The sequence below is a fragment of the Ochotona princeps genome, chromosome 14 (genome assembly GCF_030435755.1).
Source record: "Ochotona princeps isolate mOchPri1 chromosome 14, mOchPri1.hap1, whole genome shotgun sequence".
In the NCBI taxonomy this organism is placed as follows: domain Eukaryota; kingdom Metazoa; phylum Chordata; class Mammalia; order Lagomorpha; family Ochotonidae; genus Ochotona; species Ochotona princeps.
The window spans coordinates 20,310,939-20,327,972 of record NC_080845.1 but is presented as its reverse complement, the minus strand read 5'-3'; the positions used below and the strand labels follow the sequence as shown (position 1 = coordinate 20,327,972).

Below are 17,034 nucleotides of genomic sequence, written 5' to 3'. Positions count from 1 at the left end.
ATTGGTTCCTGAAGTTTTGAGGAGGGAAGCAATTGACCAGCTCCAGTGGAGTAGCAGTTCATTGCCCACAACAAATACCCCATCTCTGCCCCTTGGAAAACGGGGCTGTGATGGAACAAATGCGTGCACAGATGGGCAATTAGTGTGGGGGAAGATGGTGAGGTGTGGTAGGGTTACTTGATCATTGAGGATAAGGGACGTTCAACTACAGGACAGACACGGTTTTAGACCACTGGTGATGGGCAAGGAGATGACACACAGGCAGGTGTATGGGGTTATGGACAGTTACTAGACTGAGGATAGTTGTGAGAGCAGACAGGGCTACTCCATAGCAGCTGGGACTATGGGTGCACAGTTAGTATACCACTAATAGCAGTCTGTGGTTCTCTAGTTAATAACTAGGTTTCAGTGGAGTGAACTGCTCATGATAAGCTAATAGGCTCATGGAGATGTGGACCAGCAGGGTCACAATGGCAGAAGGATGAATGGCTAAGGCATTGGAGCACAGGGGTTAACACAGCTTCTGGAACCAGAATTCCAGTTTAACATCATCTGAATGACACATGCGTTTCTTTATTAAACCCCAATGAGCTTTCCCACACATGAAGAGGATACCATCCACCTCACAGGACTGCAGATCATGAGGAGCAGCACAGGCAGAGCAGGAGGCTCAGCCCTGGGCTCCCTGGCCTTGTATCCCTGGGGATCAACAGCAACTCCATGGGGCTTCCCATGTCCTATGGCTGAACCGTTCCCTGCCCTGTTCAACATTGTGCCAATGCCTCAAAAGGAGGCACAGTTGACACTAAAGCTGAATCCAGAGATCACAGGATCGCCAACACTCTTCTTAAAACACAATGCCCCCAGGCTGGGTAAATTGTGCAGAAGCCTTCAGACCAGCCCAGAGATGACATATTCCTGTTTGTTAACTGGTTAGACAGTTCATTTAGAATGAACCTGAAATAACCCATTTTTGAGCATTCATTCATTCATTGAGCACCTGCTATCTTTCAGGCACCAGGGAACAAAGGCAAATGAAACCCTGAGCTCTTGCTTTCAGGAGCATACAAACTCCAGGATGAGAAGAACAAAAGAGGCCATTTCAATCCAGAGCAGTGAGTGCAATGCTACTATGTGTGGGGGTGGAAGAGGGAAGAGTAGTGGAACACAGAGCACAGAAATTAACCCAATTTGCAGAGGTGGGGCTGTCACAGAGTGCCTGGGACAGGATGACGTCTGTGAGTGGAGGCTTAAGGGATGAGTAGGAGTTGGGGAAAGGCATTGGAGTGACAGAAATCTGGGCGGAAGGAACAGTATCTGCAAAGGCACAGGTGTGAGTAACAGCAGGGTGTGGTGTATGCCAGGAACCACAAGCAGAGTGGTATTGTAGGATCTGGAACAGGAGGCTGACACATGGGAGGGGTGGGTGGAATATGCTAGAGCAATAGGGCAGAAGCCAACTTCATCCCATGGCAATGCCTGGAGCAGCACAGCCAGACTGTGCTTGAGAAAGATCCCTCTGGGAAGACAGGCTTGTCAGAAGTGGCTGGAGTCAGGGAGATCAGCAAGGGTACCCAATCCCAGCCAGAGCAAGAGCTCAACAGCTCAACACGAATATCAAGGAAGCAAGTGTTGAACAGAACCAGTGCTGCATGGAGACAAGCGACAAAAGGAAGAACTGCAAAACTGTGGATAATGTACAGTTTCTTACTACAGGTTAATAGAAGAGGGAGAATTCAAGCAGGAGAAAAGCTGTCTTGGGACAGGGAGGAGTGGATTACAGATGATCATTTTGCAATGCGGAATTTAAACTGTGATGCCAAAGGGGAAATACTGGTTTAAAAACATGTTTAGTATCCCAGACTAGAAACAATGGTTCTACAGTTAACAGCACTACATGGTTAATACAGGATACAAACACTCTTTCATGACTGCAGCAAGCAAGGAAAGTATGAAGTAAAGCAAAAAGTAAAAAGATCCTTGTAAAACAGTAATGCCTACAGGATGACAGAAGAGGAACTGGTTAAAAAAAAAGGATGCTGTGAAATGCAATACAGAAAGGCCTATCGTGTGAAGCAAAGACAAGTGTAGCCTCCACTTACCAATTAGGCCGTCACAAGGATGCACACTGACTAGATTTCTTGGTCACAAACAACTGAATCCCCTCACATGACTTGCAGCAGAGGGGTATTTATTACAGCTGAAGTAGCAAGGTTAAAGACCAGCTCTTGTGACAGGACTGAGCAGGGAAAAGCCCCATCGCCCACTCTTTCCCACACTCAGCACCTGCTGCCAGGTATCACAGCCTTCAGTAGAGCTGCCCCAATAACACAGATGTCCCAGCCACGGTGCCTGTAAGAAGAATCACTCTTACCAAGAGTGGTCTCATCTTAGGATGACCTTGTTTCATGCCTCTTAACCGACAGCTCACCTTCAGCTTTGCAAAAGCCAACTGTGCCATGATGGAAGTGATCCAGACGAGATTCATGTGCAGAGGCAAGAATCAATACAATGAAGATGGAGTCCAAAAAAAAAAGGCAAGAATAATCTTTATTCCTTGGAGACACATTTGTAAAAACGTTATCAGCAAGATGAAAAGATTCAGAACATGTTCATTTGTATGCAGCATGTACACGGAGGAGGAAAACATTGGCTACAATGGAATACACCTGTAAACAAACACTGGGTGTGGGAAGATGGGCAGCCAGCTCCATTGTGCAAAGTACAAGGCTGATTCTCTCCTGAACAGACTTCGGAGATGACTGAAAAGATCTGGTTTTAGCAATAAAATATTTCAGATGATGTCATTACATCATTGTAAAGGACATAAAATGGGCCAAACTTCAATGACATCTACAGAAGTGGCACAAGAATGAAGTGATTCTATAGGCACAACTGATGAAAGAATAAACAGACTTGTCTATTGAGAGAAAAAAATGCTTAGCTCCTGATTTGAAATGAGGCAAATAAATATTTTGGTACAAGTTTTACTCTAAAAGACAGCATCTTGATTCCTCTTTCTGCACAAAGACTGGGGCAATGCCGATTCTACACTATTCTACAGAATGCTTTGGCACAACTTCAAATAAACCTTATCTGCTTTCATGGGAGCCATAAGTGCATCCCAGTTGCTTTTTTTTTTTTTTTTAAAGCAGTGAAGTCTAGGATAACATAACAAGCCCTTAATTCCAACAGTGTTTATTCGCCACGATGTCTTCTGAAAGCGTGAGTTAGCAGCACCAATCACTAAGACACTAAAATTATTCTCATACTGGAACAGCAAAGCTAGGATGGTGGATGCTATGCAGTTCATGACTATGCAGTTAAACTGGTTCAACTGCTTTAACATGGGAAATTCAGTCTCCCTTAACTTACATCACATCTAATAAGTTATATGCTCTATTTAGCTTCCCAAAAGGGGAATCCTCTTTTAGAAAAGGGGATATTGTTGTTTTCCTTTTAAGGAATTTAGTTTAAATATACTCATCAGCCTAAGAATAAGTAAATCTAAACAGATTACAGAATTTTAGAGTCAGAGAGGACCTTGGAGGTCACTCTTTTCCAGAGGGAGAAACGACAACCCAGCTCACATAGTGACGGGGACCAGGCTCTGGCAATCTCCATCCCTCTGACAGTCCTGTGTGTCAAGTTACCTTCCCAAGCTTTTCTGGTTTTAGCAGGTCCCGTTAATTAAATAACAAGCGTATCAGGAACAAAGCAGTATGACAAATATAGACTCTCACTCCAATTTTAAAATCAGAATATCAAAATGATTCCTGAGCCTTCAACTACCTTCATTGTTATTGAGCAATGCAGTCAACAGTACATTATGACTAGTGATCACAGTGATCCTCAAATATTTACAAAGACACTGAGCACACTTTCTGGAACTATTCCTTAAAGACCCTGCTTGAACAAGCGAATCCCCACACGGATCCCAGACACTCTCATGGAATGCCAATGCGACTGTGGTGGTGAATGCATGGATGCAACTCGCTCCAGTCTCTCAAAGGGCGGTCATGAGCTTATCTCGATACACCATGCTCTGCATCCCTCCCAAGTTCTTCTGGTTCTGGTCGTGGACATAATCAAAACGGCTGTCGTCTCCACTGGCTGGTGCCTTCCCATGAGACCTGTCATCGTGCAAGGATGGCCTGTGTTGTTCGCAGAGTGCATGGTTAGTGGGAAAATGGGAGAAACTCGAGAGGTGAGTGAGACAACACGAACGTGAAGGAACTGGGCAGTGCAAGCCATGGGTGGAGGGGAGTTGCAAAAGGAAAGGAATGGGTTTTCCATGGTAAGCAATGGATTTTCTCTGTAAGGCCTTAAACAGTGCAGATTGTTCATTGATTTCCACATAGCGAAAAGCTGTGTCTATGGCTGAGTCACCACTTCTAAAGGGCATCTGAAGGTCATAGGGCATGCTGGGTTCAAGGGGAAAATGCTTCCCTGCCTTGAAGTCATGGTCATGTTAGTAATGTGTCACAGACAGCATTTCCCAAAAGCCTGGGGGCCAATGAATTCTCAGGGTATACCTTTAGAGAGCTAAAATGTTGGTGAAGGAATTAAAATGACAAGTGCATTTTGGCACAAAAATTCTGAAATCCATGCATTTTTTTTTTAATCATATGCTTTTCCCAAGAGCTTCTGGGAGATCCCTCTCCTAAGGCTGATTTCAAAAATATTTTGCACCAAAACAAAAGTATATTTTAATTCCACATTCCATGAACTTTTTAAAGCTCTCATGTATGTATTATAGACTGATGGGTCCCAGCCCAGTAACTGGGCAGGAGGGCGCGGGCAAGGCTGAGAGTCTGCATCGGGCTCCTGGGTGATGCTGCGGCTGGTGGCAGTGAGGGCCACGCAGAGGCGCCCTGGCCACGGCTATCCTCGGAACCACCGTGGTGTGGGGCCGAGCCAGGTCACGCGTTAGACAGAAGCCACTGAGAAGACATGAGCAGGACTGAGCACACACTTTTCTAAGAGCCCTGTTAATAAAAACAGCAATCCCAGAAACCTCTCCTGCTTCTTATGTCTGGAAAATAAACTGCCACTGGGATCCACAACTCTGACTCTATTAATTTAATCAGCCTCAAGAAGTTACCTGCATACCACGGGTTCATAATAAATCGGCATCGCTGTGTTACAAGACTCTCAGTAAACTTTCCTTTAAGACTTGCTCAACTTTCATCACCCCATTCTCTGTACTTTTTCCAGGCGCCACACTGGCCCCCTCACCTTCATGCAAACTGGACTGACCCACTCTAGTTCTGGAAGAGCTGGGCTCAGAAACGCTCGTTAAGACTGATCTACAAGCCAGACCTTGCAGGCATGTTTGCAGTGCAAAAGCTTTCCAGCTGAAGCATGAAACCAGCACAGCTGATGCCCGTCGCCCTTGGAAGGAGGTGAGAACCACTGCCCTCTGGCCAAGGCCACTGGCCTGCTAGAGCACAGCCACGCCATCTTGCTGATGTGCTGCAGTGGCATGGGCAGCAGTTGTCACAGTGACCACAAAGAGGCAAACATTAACTATGACCCTTTCCCGAAACAGCTTACTGACTCTGGGTTGGGGGAAAAGCAGAGTCATGGCCACAAAAAGTAAACCCTGACTGTATTCCTGAACAGAACAATAGCAAAAAAAAAAAAAAATCCTTAAAAACAAAACAAAACAAAACAAAACAAAAAAACCCAAAACAAAACAAAACAAAAACCAAAAAGCAAAACCAATAATCCCCAAGCTCTGTCCACATTTCAAGTGAATCAATTCTTAGGACTGAAAAACTGTTACTCAGAAATGTAAAGTCATGTCTCATACAAAATCAAGCCAAGTATATCTGAGATTAAAATGATCATTGAGAAAAGCAAGCATTTTGGGTTTATTTCATAAAGCTCCAACTTAACGAGACCAGGCCGGTAAGCTTGTGGCTGGCATCCTTGGCATAGTCGATCCTTCTTATCCCTTGCCGCAGTCACTACCACCACCATCACCCTGTGCCCTTCTAGAATGCTCCTTATACGGTGCGATCTGGATTCTGATTTCAAGGGGTAGCAGAAGCTGTGCATGCAGAGCTCCGGCACTTACCTGACATTTGGGGAGTGTGGGTGCCATCGTGGCTGGCTGGGGTGCAGGTTAGGATGGTACTGAGGCTAGAAATAGAACACCAAACTGTATTACTGGCTGATCTTTGGGTTTCAATGGGCTTCATTCACTTCCTCCCACACAAGGACTGAGGGGGCTGGGAGCCCAGAAGGATTACAGCCAAGTCCTCCTTCCCAGGACGATCGCGCTTCCCCCACCAACAAAGGCCCGGGGAAAGGAAGGGTGCAGGGTGAGGGGGGATGGAAGCCAGCTCTTGAGCACCCAGGAAGGAGCTGGAAAGCTACCCTCTGAAGAAAGGCAGCTTGGGAAGTTCCCTGCCAGGCAACACTAATGCTCCCCAAGGAAGGGGTTGCCGGGACAGGGGCAGTGGGCAGTGATTCCTCTCTTCACTAACAGATTCCATCTCTGCTGAAATGACGACAGCCCAGACAATGGTGACAACTAAGACACAGATGAGGTGGGGATAGCACACTGAGGAAGCAGGGCCTTTCTCTTGGATGTAAGCAATCAAAACTGTTTTCTCAAATGCAATCTAAAACAAGGAAAAGGGCAGCCAGAGCATTCACTGTGCTGATAAAACAGGAGTGGGGAGCAGGGGATGGAAGAAAAGTTGTGGGCAGAGGAGCCAGTGTGAAGTGGACATGGCCACCAAGGCCAGGAGGCTGCTTGCCTAGCCACCTGCGTCCTGCAGAGGGCAGTGTTCCCGGGCACTGCCAGCAGCCCTGGGCTTCTCCGGCTCAACTTTATATGGGGCACAGGAGGCCCTGCAGACAGCCTGGCCACCATTCATCTTTTAATTATTTGTCCTCCCCTTCTTGTTCCCCTGCTGCTTTGGTTTATCAGCAGGAGACTGCTTTCCGGAACAGAAAATGCTCAGCAATTCCTCTGATCTACTTGTTGCAGGCCTGCACAGTCCTTCCTGCCTTGTCTACATTCTGGGGGCCAGCCTCTTTCTCTCTTCCTCCAGAGCAGCTGGGCAGCAGCAGTCTACAGCCCCATGGAGGACAAAAAGGGGCAAAAAGGAGGCTGCAGAACACCTTAGGATCTCAATCTCTGGGTGCTCACAGGGGCTTTGGATGCCTCTGAGGCCATTTCTTCAGATTTCTAGGGGGAATGGGAACTCCCAGAGTGCAGACGACCCACCCGAAGCCAAGCTGCTGCAGGTGTTTGGCTCATGGCGAATGAGTTAGAACTGAGACCCTATGTCCTGACACAACCAAATCAGACCCACCAGAGAGGTGGGACTCTCACCCATCCACTCGGAAAAAGGTGGCGCCAGCACCCTCCTCGGCTACCTCTGGCTAGTTCATGCAAGCTTCTAGGTGTCGGGGAGTAGTTTAATGTTAATCCATATGGCTCTCCCATAGGGGACAACTGGAAATCCATGTGTCCATTTTTGCTTGTTGAGATGACAAAACCAAAGGGGAGCCACATTTCCTGCAATCCTAGGGAGACCCCCAAACAATGACGAGCTACCCCACACCTTCCTCTGTCCTCATGGCAAGTGCATGGCAACCCATCCCTGGCAGCTGGTGGACCCCGCTCTGCCTGGAGTCGTAGGAACACATGTAGCCCTTCCCGCTGCCATGTAAAGCAGCCTCCTTCTTAGGAAGCCCTCTTCCCAGTCCATCTCCTCTTCATGGTGATGACAAAGCAGCACTAAGACCAGTCAGGGGCAAAGGACCCATGATGGCCAAAGACACTGAGGGAATAGCATCTCCAAGACCAATGTCTGTGGCTCTGATTTCAATAAGGCCCTTGATGTCCACTCAGAACGAGAAGGCAGTGAGAAAGTTCAGCGGCAAGGTTCCCAGAGGGGCTGCCCTTGGGATTTTCCTTATTTCTCTGATTACCTGTCAGCCAACAACTCTCTTCTCCCCAGCCACCCGCAAATGCTACCACAAAATACATTCTGTGAGGCATGGCACTGTGGCATGGTGGCTAAAAGCCGCCATATGTGACAACACCATCCCACATGGGCACTGACTTGAGAGTCAGCTGCCTGCTTATGGCTTGAGAATGCAGCAGAAAATGGTTCAAGTGCTTGGGCCCCTATACCCACATGGGAGACCCAGAAGGAGCTCCGGGCTTCTGACTTTGGCCTGGCACAGCCCTCCCTGGTTGTTGTGACCATTTGGGAAGTGAACCATTGGATGCAAGATCTCTCTCTCTCTCGCTTGCTGTAATGCTGCATTTCAAATGAATGAATGAATGAATGAATGAATGAATAAATAAGTAAAAAATAAATATTTAAAAACAAATCCTATGAATAAGAAGATCCAAGAATCCAAGGAGAGTGGGGGAGAATAGAAAGTGGGAACATTTCTCCCAGCAAGTTCAAAACACTTTTTTATTTGTTGTTCTTTCAACTTCTGCAAGTCATTTCTAGGTTCTACACATTAGGAAATTGGTTTCATGCAATGAAAAGTCAGTGGCTACAGAATTCTTCGAAAACATACCTTGGAAAGCTCATAAAGTTAATGTACATTGGACTCTCGCCTCCGCTGAAGCAATTAATATCTATATTAATCAGGAAAGTGCGTAACCAGAAGGTGGCTCCGAAATGAAATGGTGTATGGAATAGCTTCTTCGTTATTTAGCGACATTCAAAGCCCGACTGGTGACAGGCACAGAAAGCTGGGAGAACAGCATGTCTCAGACAGTCTCAGCCCTTCAGGACAAGGGAGTGGTCCCCAGGTTAGAAGTCATCAGATGTAGATGCCACAACACAAAAGATCACATCCCTAATCTAGGGGCCTGGCCATTTTTCCAAGGCTGCCAGACACTGTGAACAAGGAGTGAGGCTGAGACCCACTGGGAATCAGTGGCTTCCAGAGAAGATCCAAGAAGGCAGCATGGAGGTGGTGGCTTCTGAGCTGGCCTTTGGAAGATGTTTTGAGCAGAGATTAGAGGCAAAGGAATTCCAGGCAGACGAGCATGGACCAGGAAGTGGTGGGAAGAAAGCCTGGGCCAACAATTATGTAATTCTCTGTAAGCTGAACATATGGTGTGTGATGAGAAATGGTGAGAAATAAACGCAGAAAGTAGGAGCCAGGTTGTAGAAGGCTGTGAATGGCCAGAGACGGCCACCCACAGTGGCTTAGGACGGACCTGCTCACTGCAGCCTGGGCTGTGGTCCACAGCTGTCATGCTACCAAGCAAGGACTTTCTCAGCAGCGTGTCAGGGCTCCACTGTGTCACAGCGTCACTGCCAAGAGCTCAAAAATGAGTACCAGGGAGGGGTGAGGCTAGCTTCTTCCAGGGCCAGAGGGAGAAGGCTCCACTATTCAGATGATTTTGTTCAGTACTGGACTACAAAGAAAGAAAGCCCGTGTTTTCCGTGGAGCTTCAGTACCAACACCCCCAGTGGGTACCCTGAAGTCATAGCTGACCACATGGCCTTTTCTGGAGGCACCTCTCATGGAGTCATGGTCAGTAGGCTCAGGACAGCCCTTAACCAATAGCTGCCTCCCGTGAATGCTACCACGAGGCTGCCCTGCACTAGCGCCACTCCTGACACTGGCCAGGCGACGAGGCTGAGAGCAGGCATTGGGGTCGCCCAGAGGAAGGGTGTGGGGGGAGCGGTCTCTGCTTGCTGCTGTCTCAAGAAAACAGGCCCTGGGACTAGTTTTTCCATTTCATGATCAACACAGTGGCTATTTCTTCTAGGAAATTCAGAAACTTCAGGAAAAGCTTTAAAAGCAGCATCTTACCTGGTAATTATGTACATCAGGATTTGCTTTTGAGCTAAAAAATAAATAAGAGAGAGAGAGAGAGAGAAAGATAAAGCATAACTTAGGTTTTCAAGTGGCATTGTTCCTGATTTACTTAACAAGCATCACTACCCTCCAAGCCCTTCCAGCTCTATTAGGGATGTTCACATCCCATTTCTTTTCAGTCACTGATGCCAGAAATGAACCCTTAACTGAGTAAACCACAAACAGCATGGTCACTCACCACGAACAAGCTCACGGATGCTAACATAGAGGTAATACTCCAACTGGCAGTAATAATACCATTTTCTGTTTTGGGGCACCCCCAACACCCCCTCCAAAAACAGGAGGTCCTTCCACACAGACCTCAGTTTTGCTTCAGGCTGGGCAGCATCAAGAGGCTCCAGGGACAACTAGAGCTCCACCCAGCTGGGGAGGCAGGGGGAGGGTCATCTTCCACAGGGCACTCTGGAGGGAGTTGCCCGCGAACCCCTAGCTGTCAGAGACGCTGCAGCTGACCTGCCCACCGTGTTGGAATGCTCATATTCTTCCAGCCTGTGCACTGGGAACTTCACATCTGTTACTATTTAATCCATACCCCAAGGCCATAAGGTCAGCACCTCATCTCAGAGAGCAGAGCAGTCGCCCAACTGAGAATTGGGAAACCTGCTCAGGGTGATCCAGCTGCTGAGCAGAAGAGCCAGAGGGCTGAAACCTGCTACCTGTCCAGCCCCAAACCCCAACTTTTTGCTGCTAAATCTGGGAGACGTGCAGAGATCCTACGTGGAATCTTAATTACGCTCAGCATGTCCTCAAAAATACACATGCTAGACAATTCTATACAGGTAGGGATGGGTTCGTGTTAAATGCAACATGCTTGAAGCAGAGCTCATTATCTGGGAGAAAAACCACAAACAGGTACAATCATTGGGCAATCGTGGTTGCTAGGGTGGTGTGTTGGAAATGAAGGCTTATTCCTCCTGTAGCAAGGAGAGGGCGTGTGCATTGTTACAAATCTTGCCTGGGGTATAAATGCCTCCATGTGCCTATTTTTCACATAAGGGCACACAGCTCGGCAATGGGCCAGGGCACCTCGGTCTGGACTCCACCAGCTGGCTGAGTGTCCCATGATGTCCAGAGCTCTGCTTCATCCTTGGCTCCCAGAGCAATCCCACGCACCCGGGCTAGCTCCCAAAGCTCTGAGGAGCATTTGAGCAGCTGCAAGCAGCCACTGGAGCTCATCTGTTCCTAAGGGGTTTATTTACTGCAGACTCCTCCCCCACCCCCTGCCACTTTGGGTGGTGTTTTTGTTTGCTTTTTTGTTTGTTTTGGTTCCCAATATATAATCTCCACTAGATGCTAAGGGGAAAATGCTATTAGGGGAAAACAAACAATTACCTCCTTAGAGAGTAAAGGAAAGAAATGCTGTGAAATACAAGCCCCTGCCAAGGAAAGGCAAGACCTCCTGCCAAGCTGTGATGATGGGCATGACTGCTTTTGAGCAGGCCACTTGCCACAGGCAGCGCAGAGAGAGGGCAAACCTGCCAACCCACAGCCAAGCCAGGCTAGCACATGGCAGCTTCCTGCCACCCCTCAGGGCCAGAGCAGGGCAACAGGCCTTTGTTAGCTGCTGATAGTGCATGGAAGAGAGGCAGAACAGCAACTCCAGGCAGAATGGCACAGCCAGCACTGTCAGCAGAGGCGAGGCTGAGCCTCCAGCTGGACGGTCCCAGGCCCTAGCTGTGTTCTCTAGAACCCTGCTTTCCTGGAAGGTGCCTTGGAGTGCCCTGGGGAGGACAGGCACCACCTCTCTTTGCCCACCTGGCTTCAGCCAGGGTAGCTCTGCCTACGAGTTGGACATGTATGTGCATGTGTGTGTGTATGCAAAGTGTGTGAGTCCCAGGTGAGAAATTTGGAAAAACACCCATCTTGCCCAACCTCCTTGTTTGTAAATGAGAATCAGGAGGCTCAGAAAAGGGCGGAGCGTCCCAGAGCTGGGTTAGCACAAAGTTAGTGCTGGGAAGGAGGGACCCTGAGGCTTTCCTAACCAACTGGGGCACTGGCAACACGACCTAAGGCATGCCTTGCCTGCCAAATGTCCTGAGAGTACATGGTACAGTCAAGCTGTGCCCACCTCACAGGTCACCCTTCACAGCAGCCCAGAGACCTGTGCACAGGGATGCCGAGGAGGCAAATTTTGCTGAGGCAGCTTCCCTGTGGGTGCTGGAATTTGGAGTAAGATGGGGAATGAGGCACACATGACAGCTGTCCACCTGGCACGTTCCAGTAAGAAGCAGGGAGATCTGTGGTCCAGCAGGACCGTTCTCACCTTGGGAGTGGCACAAACACATGCCTGGGAACTGATCCAATTAACACAGGGTGTTTCTGTCTGGCCAACTGATGGGGATGTTTTAGGGCACAGGAGCAGGCAAGATCTAGAATAGCTGTGTTCAGGAAGGGCTGTGAATAAGGCTTCCCTGGAACACCACCACATTTGGCCATTCCCTTTTGTCCACTCCTGGGAAATGAGGGCAGAGATAAATGGGTGTGAAAGACGCACCTGTTGCCTGTGGGTTCACTCTGGCTCTTCCCAGAAAAGTACTGCCTCTCCTGCTGGCCACTTGTTCATCTTGGTAGTAAAGCCCTGGTTTCCACGAGTGTTGGGGAAGAGGTGTTTACTATCTGCTGTGTTCTACACATCTCTGATCCTGTCCAGTGCCTGCCCTCATCTTCCTCCTGCTGATGGTCCCAGCCTTCCTCTTCCCACCACCACTTACCCTGCTGTTAGCACACGTGCAGTACACACACCTATCACCATTATCTCCCACCACAATAATCCACAGAGCATGGTGAAGCTCACACAAAGCAACTGTGTTTTCCAGAAAAAAATCTGTCTTGGAACATTCTGTTGTGTACTTATTGAAAGCTAGGATGATGGAAAAGCCAGGAGGCAGAAGAGAAGAGGGAAGAGGAGGCAGGGGCGAAGAAATAACCAGGTGACTCACTCTGATTTCATTGTATTAAGGGAAAAGTCAACATTGCACATAAACATGGCAATTAGAGGGGAGAGCTGCTCGCCAGGGCCTGGGGCACGTACCAGAGCTGCGCAGCGATCACCGGGTTGCTGGCTGCGAAGAAAAAGCAGACAGTTAGAGGCCATCTCAGGGCTGCAGGCCCCCTAAGTGGTGGGTATGCTTACGTCAGCTGTGGGGACCTGGGCCAAATGCTTTCTTTTTGAAAAGATTTATTTTTATTGGAAGGCAGACCGATAAAGCAACAGGGAAAACCAGGGTGATTTTTCATCCGCTGGTTCAGTCCCCCAAAAGCCGCCAACAGCCAGGTCTGGACCAGGCTGAAGCTGGGTCTCCCACACAGGCTGGCAATAGCTCAGGAACACAGACCATCATCTGCTGCCTTCTCAGGAGCATCAGCAATGAGCTGGATTGCAGGTGGGGTAGTCAGGACTCTAACTTGGCACTCTGATATCGGATGCAGGTGTCACATGTGGTGGCTTAATCACCTGTACCACACTGCCAGCCCCCTGAGCCAAGTTTCTAAAAGCTCCATATCTCCTCTTTCAGACTGCCAGGAAGCATAAGCCTGACACCACCACTAGAAATTACAAGATGAAGCATGAAGGGACTGGGTTCCAAGCCACTGGATGTGCTACAGGCAAGGGTGGTGTGCACTGATGATTCTGCCAAGGTCCCAGGTCTAAAAGTGAAGGAGGTGGGGAGGACACTGGGGAAAGGGAGAGGAGCCAATGGCCGCAGCAGGGAAACAGCAAGAACAAGATGGAGGTAGAGGTGGCCCAAGTCCTGCCCAGATAGTCCCCTGTGCATCTTAAGCCCCTGCTCAGATTGCCCTTGCCAGCTACGTGGGGACCCATGGATGACAGCAGGAGGCAAAATCCAAGACAGAATAAAAGCACACCACCTTTAAACGTGGAATGTCTCCGGGAAGGATAGCGTTTACTGGGCTTCCTCTCGAAGGTGCTGCTTCTGCGTAACCTGGCACCGTGTGTGGCTTGATATTCTGTTCGGCCACTGGGAAGCAAATGATATTTCATTACATGTTACCAGCTACCAATATCAGAATCTCGGTACATTATACAGCCCGGAAAGTGAACTTCGCTCCAAGGCATTCTTCAACTTGGCTTCAACTCATTTGATTAAGACACGTACTGAGTTTAATGTTCCATTTGGAAACACAATTTCTTTCGTCAAATGCAGGCTAGTTTACGGAGGCAGATATTTCCACCAAGAAGCAAACCCTGCCATTTCAGTATCCACCGCTTGACCGCACAGAACAAGCTGGCCTAAGGATGTGGAATATCTGACTAAGAGAAGCTGATTAACCCAGCAAACCACGTTCAAGCAGCATAACACGGAGACATGCAGCTCATCCTTTAAAAGGAGGCTATCAGTGACTGCTGACCTAAACCCCGTCTTTCCTGATGGTGCCAAGGCACCCGGGGCTATTTCATGAGGCTTTTTGGGTTTTATCCAGTGTGACAGCTGGCTGAAACCTCCAGAATGGGCGTAGATTTGGTCTGGCCTACCCACGGCTGGTTCGTTCCAGTCACTGCAAGGCTTAGGATGGACCAATTGCTCTAAGTGGCTCGTCGGGCCTCCCTCAACTCCAAACTCTCCCTCCTTCTGACCGTTCTTCATGACAAGCAGAGAGGACACCTGATTTGAGCCAAATCCAGGGGAAGTTTCCTCCTAAGCGGAAAGAGCCTGTGGTGACAAGCTTCCTGCCCTGTCTCCTACCTTCCCTCCAGTTTGTGTGCACATGGCAGGCCATGACTGTCTTGCCAACCTCTGCAGGTCTGACATCTCCACCCTCCCCAGAACCCTGAAACTTGAGTCTTTGTCAAAAAAGACTCAGTCTTTTTCTTCCTTCCTGGAGTAGTTAAAAGTACATTCAAACAAAACAACGCTTTAGGCAGAGCTGCACTGCTGTTTCCTTGCATAGTAGATAGATGTGAAATAAGTAAATCTCTTGGCAATTTAAGTGCAGTTCAGGGACATGTCACATATAGGTAACGGTTACAAAACTAATGAGCTTTCTGGTTTTAGCCACCACTCAGACCTGGACATGTCCCTCCAACACCAAGCCCAGTTATGCATTAAAATGTACACTCCCATGTCCTTAAAGCATAAGTACACATCTCTAGATTTGGTCCAGAGAAGTCTCAGATAAGGGCACAAATGCTCATTAAAATTTTTTTATGGACAAAGCAGAGACAGAGAGCTCCTATCTGCCGGGTTATGCTCATACCCCACACTGGAATGCCTAGGTTTCAGTCCTGATTCCAGCATCCTGGTAAAGCACATTCGGGTAGGCAGCAGTTGATGACTCGAATATATATATATATATATATATATATATATATATATATATATATTTAAAATTAGTTAATTAGGGTAAAAAGGTTCAAGGGCCAAGTATATATATATATTTTAAAAAGTAATATTATTTAAGATCCAGACCATCCAGACTTGAACCCCATCTCAACTCTCCCTTTTACTGGCTGCATGTGACTTCTGCCAGCTTGTGAACTCTACCAGCTGTAGGGCCTGTCTTACTTAACAAGCAGCTCTGAGGATAAGGGTAGGCACATGAAGAGTCGTGGCACAGTGACATCCTACAGCACTCTCCAGAACAGTGCTACACCCTGCTTTGCCCTATACCTAGCCACAGGCCTCATGTGGCTGCCAAGCACGCGATACACGGCTGGGGAACTGCCTTTTAAAATGCATTAAGCACACATTCATTTAAACGGTCACTTGTGGCTAGCGGCTGCTACTGCAGACAGCATAGGTCTGGCTCGATGTGAGCCAGCAGCCACTTTGTTATTAACTAGCTGCACGTGACCATGGAGGCTATGAAGAGGATATGAAGGACGTAAGAGCTCAAGCGACTCACCCTGAGGGACCCCTACCTGAACCTGAAGCGGGAGCCCAGCCTGATGAAGTCAGATCTGGTTGATTTGCTGTTCCCTGGCACTCGCAACCGGAAGAAGGCGTGGTGCTCAACTGCACACTTCCAGAGGTGCTTGCAGGTCCTGGCGCTGTCCAGGCGGAACACGAATGTGTGCTCCTGCTCGCGGCCCTGCAGGAGGAGGGGTAGGGTGCTCGGCCGGACGTCTGCAGCCTTGCAGCGTGAGATTGTACGTGGCAAGGACACAAAGTGGGAGCAGGAAGGGGCCTACCTGGTCATCGTCCTCCACCACCACCAGCGTCAGTTTGCTCTTTTTAAAATCCATTTTGGTAATTTTGGGCCTGGGCAGAGAAAAAGCATTGTAAAAGCATGGCCTGTGGTGAAGCCGTGCACACATCCAACAGCAGTTCCCTTTCTACGTTTCAAAGCCTTGACTGGCTGAGAAAAAGGAAGCATTCATTCACAGAAAGCATGACTGCTTAGAAGCTGCAGCGCCACTGCCACACACCCGCCACGACAACAGTACGGTGTGCTTCCAGAACGCAGTCCCGCTGTTGCAAATATCCATCAAGAATCATTCAGACAGAGAATGCCAACACAAGATAGGAAAGGACAGTTTTAATATTAGACAAAACTAAATTACCAAAAGAATAAGCCTATTTTGTTAGCTCCTTCAAAGATTAATATGCCTGTCGGGGTCAGTCCAAGAGAATATTCACAGCCATCTCTTCCCTACAAACAAACGAAGTGACAATCGGTAGAGGGTTCTAACAGGGCGTCACAGAGCACAATGTAAAAACACTTTTCTCTCCGTGAGTCATTTGGCTGGCACACTGTTCACACAGTTCTCAGCCACAGCGACACCACGGGACCTGATCGGGCGCAGCTCTTACCCGGACCACGTGCATGTCTACCCCGTACATTTCCAGCCACTTCGCTTTGTTCAGGTAGGAGAGTTCCGCCTGAGCAGGGCTCTTTCCCCTGGAAATAAGCAATGAACATGTGTGAACGGCAGCTCGTGATGGCCACAGAATCCTGACACGTGTGGCCATACCATGGGAGGGAAGTTACACAGCATTTATGGCAAAGAAGGCTGCCAGTGGAGGTTACCACAAAGAGATTTCCAAGAATATAGTAGTAACAAAAGGCAAAAACCACAGACCAGCAGCTATAACAGGATCCCTTAAGGAAATGAGGCTGTACTTTCTGTGTAGGGCCATGTATGTCAACATGTGAAGGGATAGGCAGCGGGGGCATGTGCATGTGTGTGTAGCG

The 17,034-nt window shown here is 48.4% G+C and overlaps 1 protein-coding gene across 3 annotated transcripts in view; it reads right to left on the bottom strand.

Moving 5' to 3' along the window:
- EPB41L4B (erythrocyte membrane protein band 4.1 like 4B) overlaps positions 1 to 17,034 on the bottom strand; it is a 133,573-nt gene that overhangs the window by 58,959 nt on the left and 57,580 nt on the right. For 2 of the 3 annotated variants that reach the window (XM_058672385.1, XM_058672386.1), the window contains exons 8-15: positions 16,653 to 16,740; positions 16,403 to 16,491; positions 16,031 to 16,100; positions 15,761 to 15,930; positions 13,750 to 13,859; positions 12,911 to 12,941; positions 9,814 to 9,847; positions 6,083 to 6,147 (exon numbers count right to left, since the gene is read on the bottom strand). In XM_058672385.1, the coding sequence (XP_058528368.1) occupies positions 6,083 to 6,147; positions 9,814 to 9,847; positions 12,911 to 12,941; positions 13,750 to 13,859; positions 15,761 to 15,930; positions 16,031 to 16,100; positions 16,403 to 16,491; positions 16,653 to 16,740 (657 nt within the window). Of the gene's footprint in view, positions 1 to 3,316; positions 4,155 to 6,082; positions 6,148 to 9,813; positions 9,848 to 12,910; positions 12,942 to 13,749; positions 13,860 to 15,760; positions 15,931 to 16,030; positions 16,101 to 16,402; positions 16,492 to 16,652; positions 16,741 to 17,034 lie in introns of those variants that run through there. The other variant, XM_058672384.1, reaches the window with a different exon arrangement.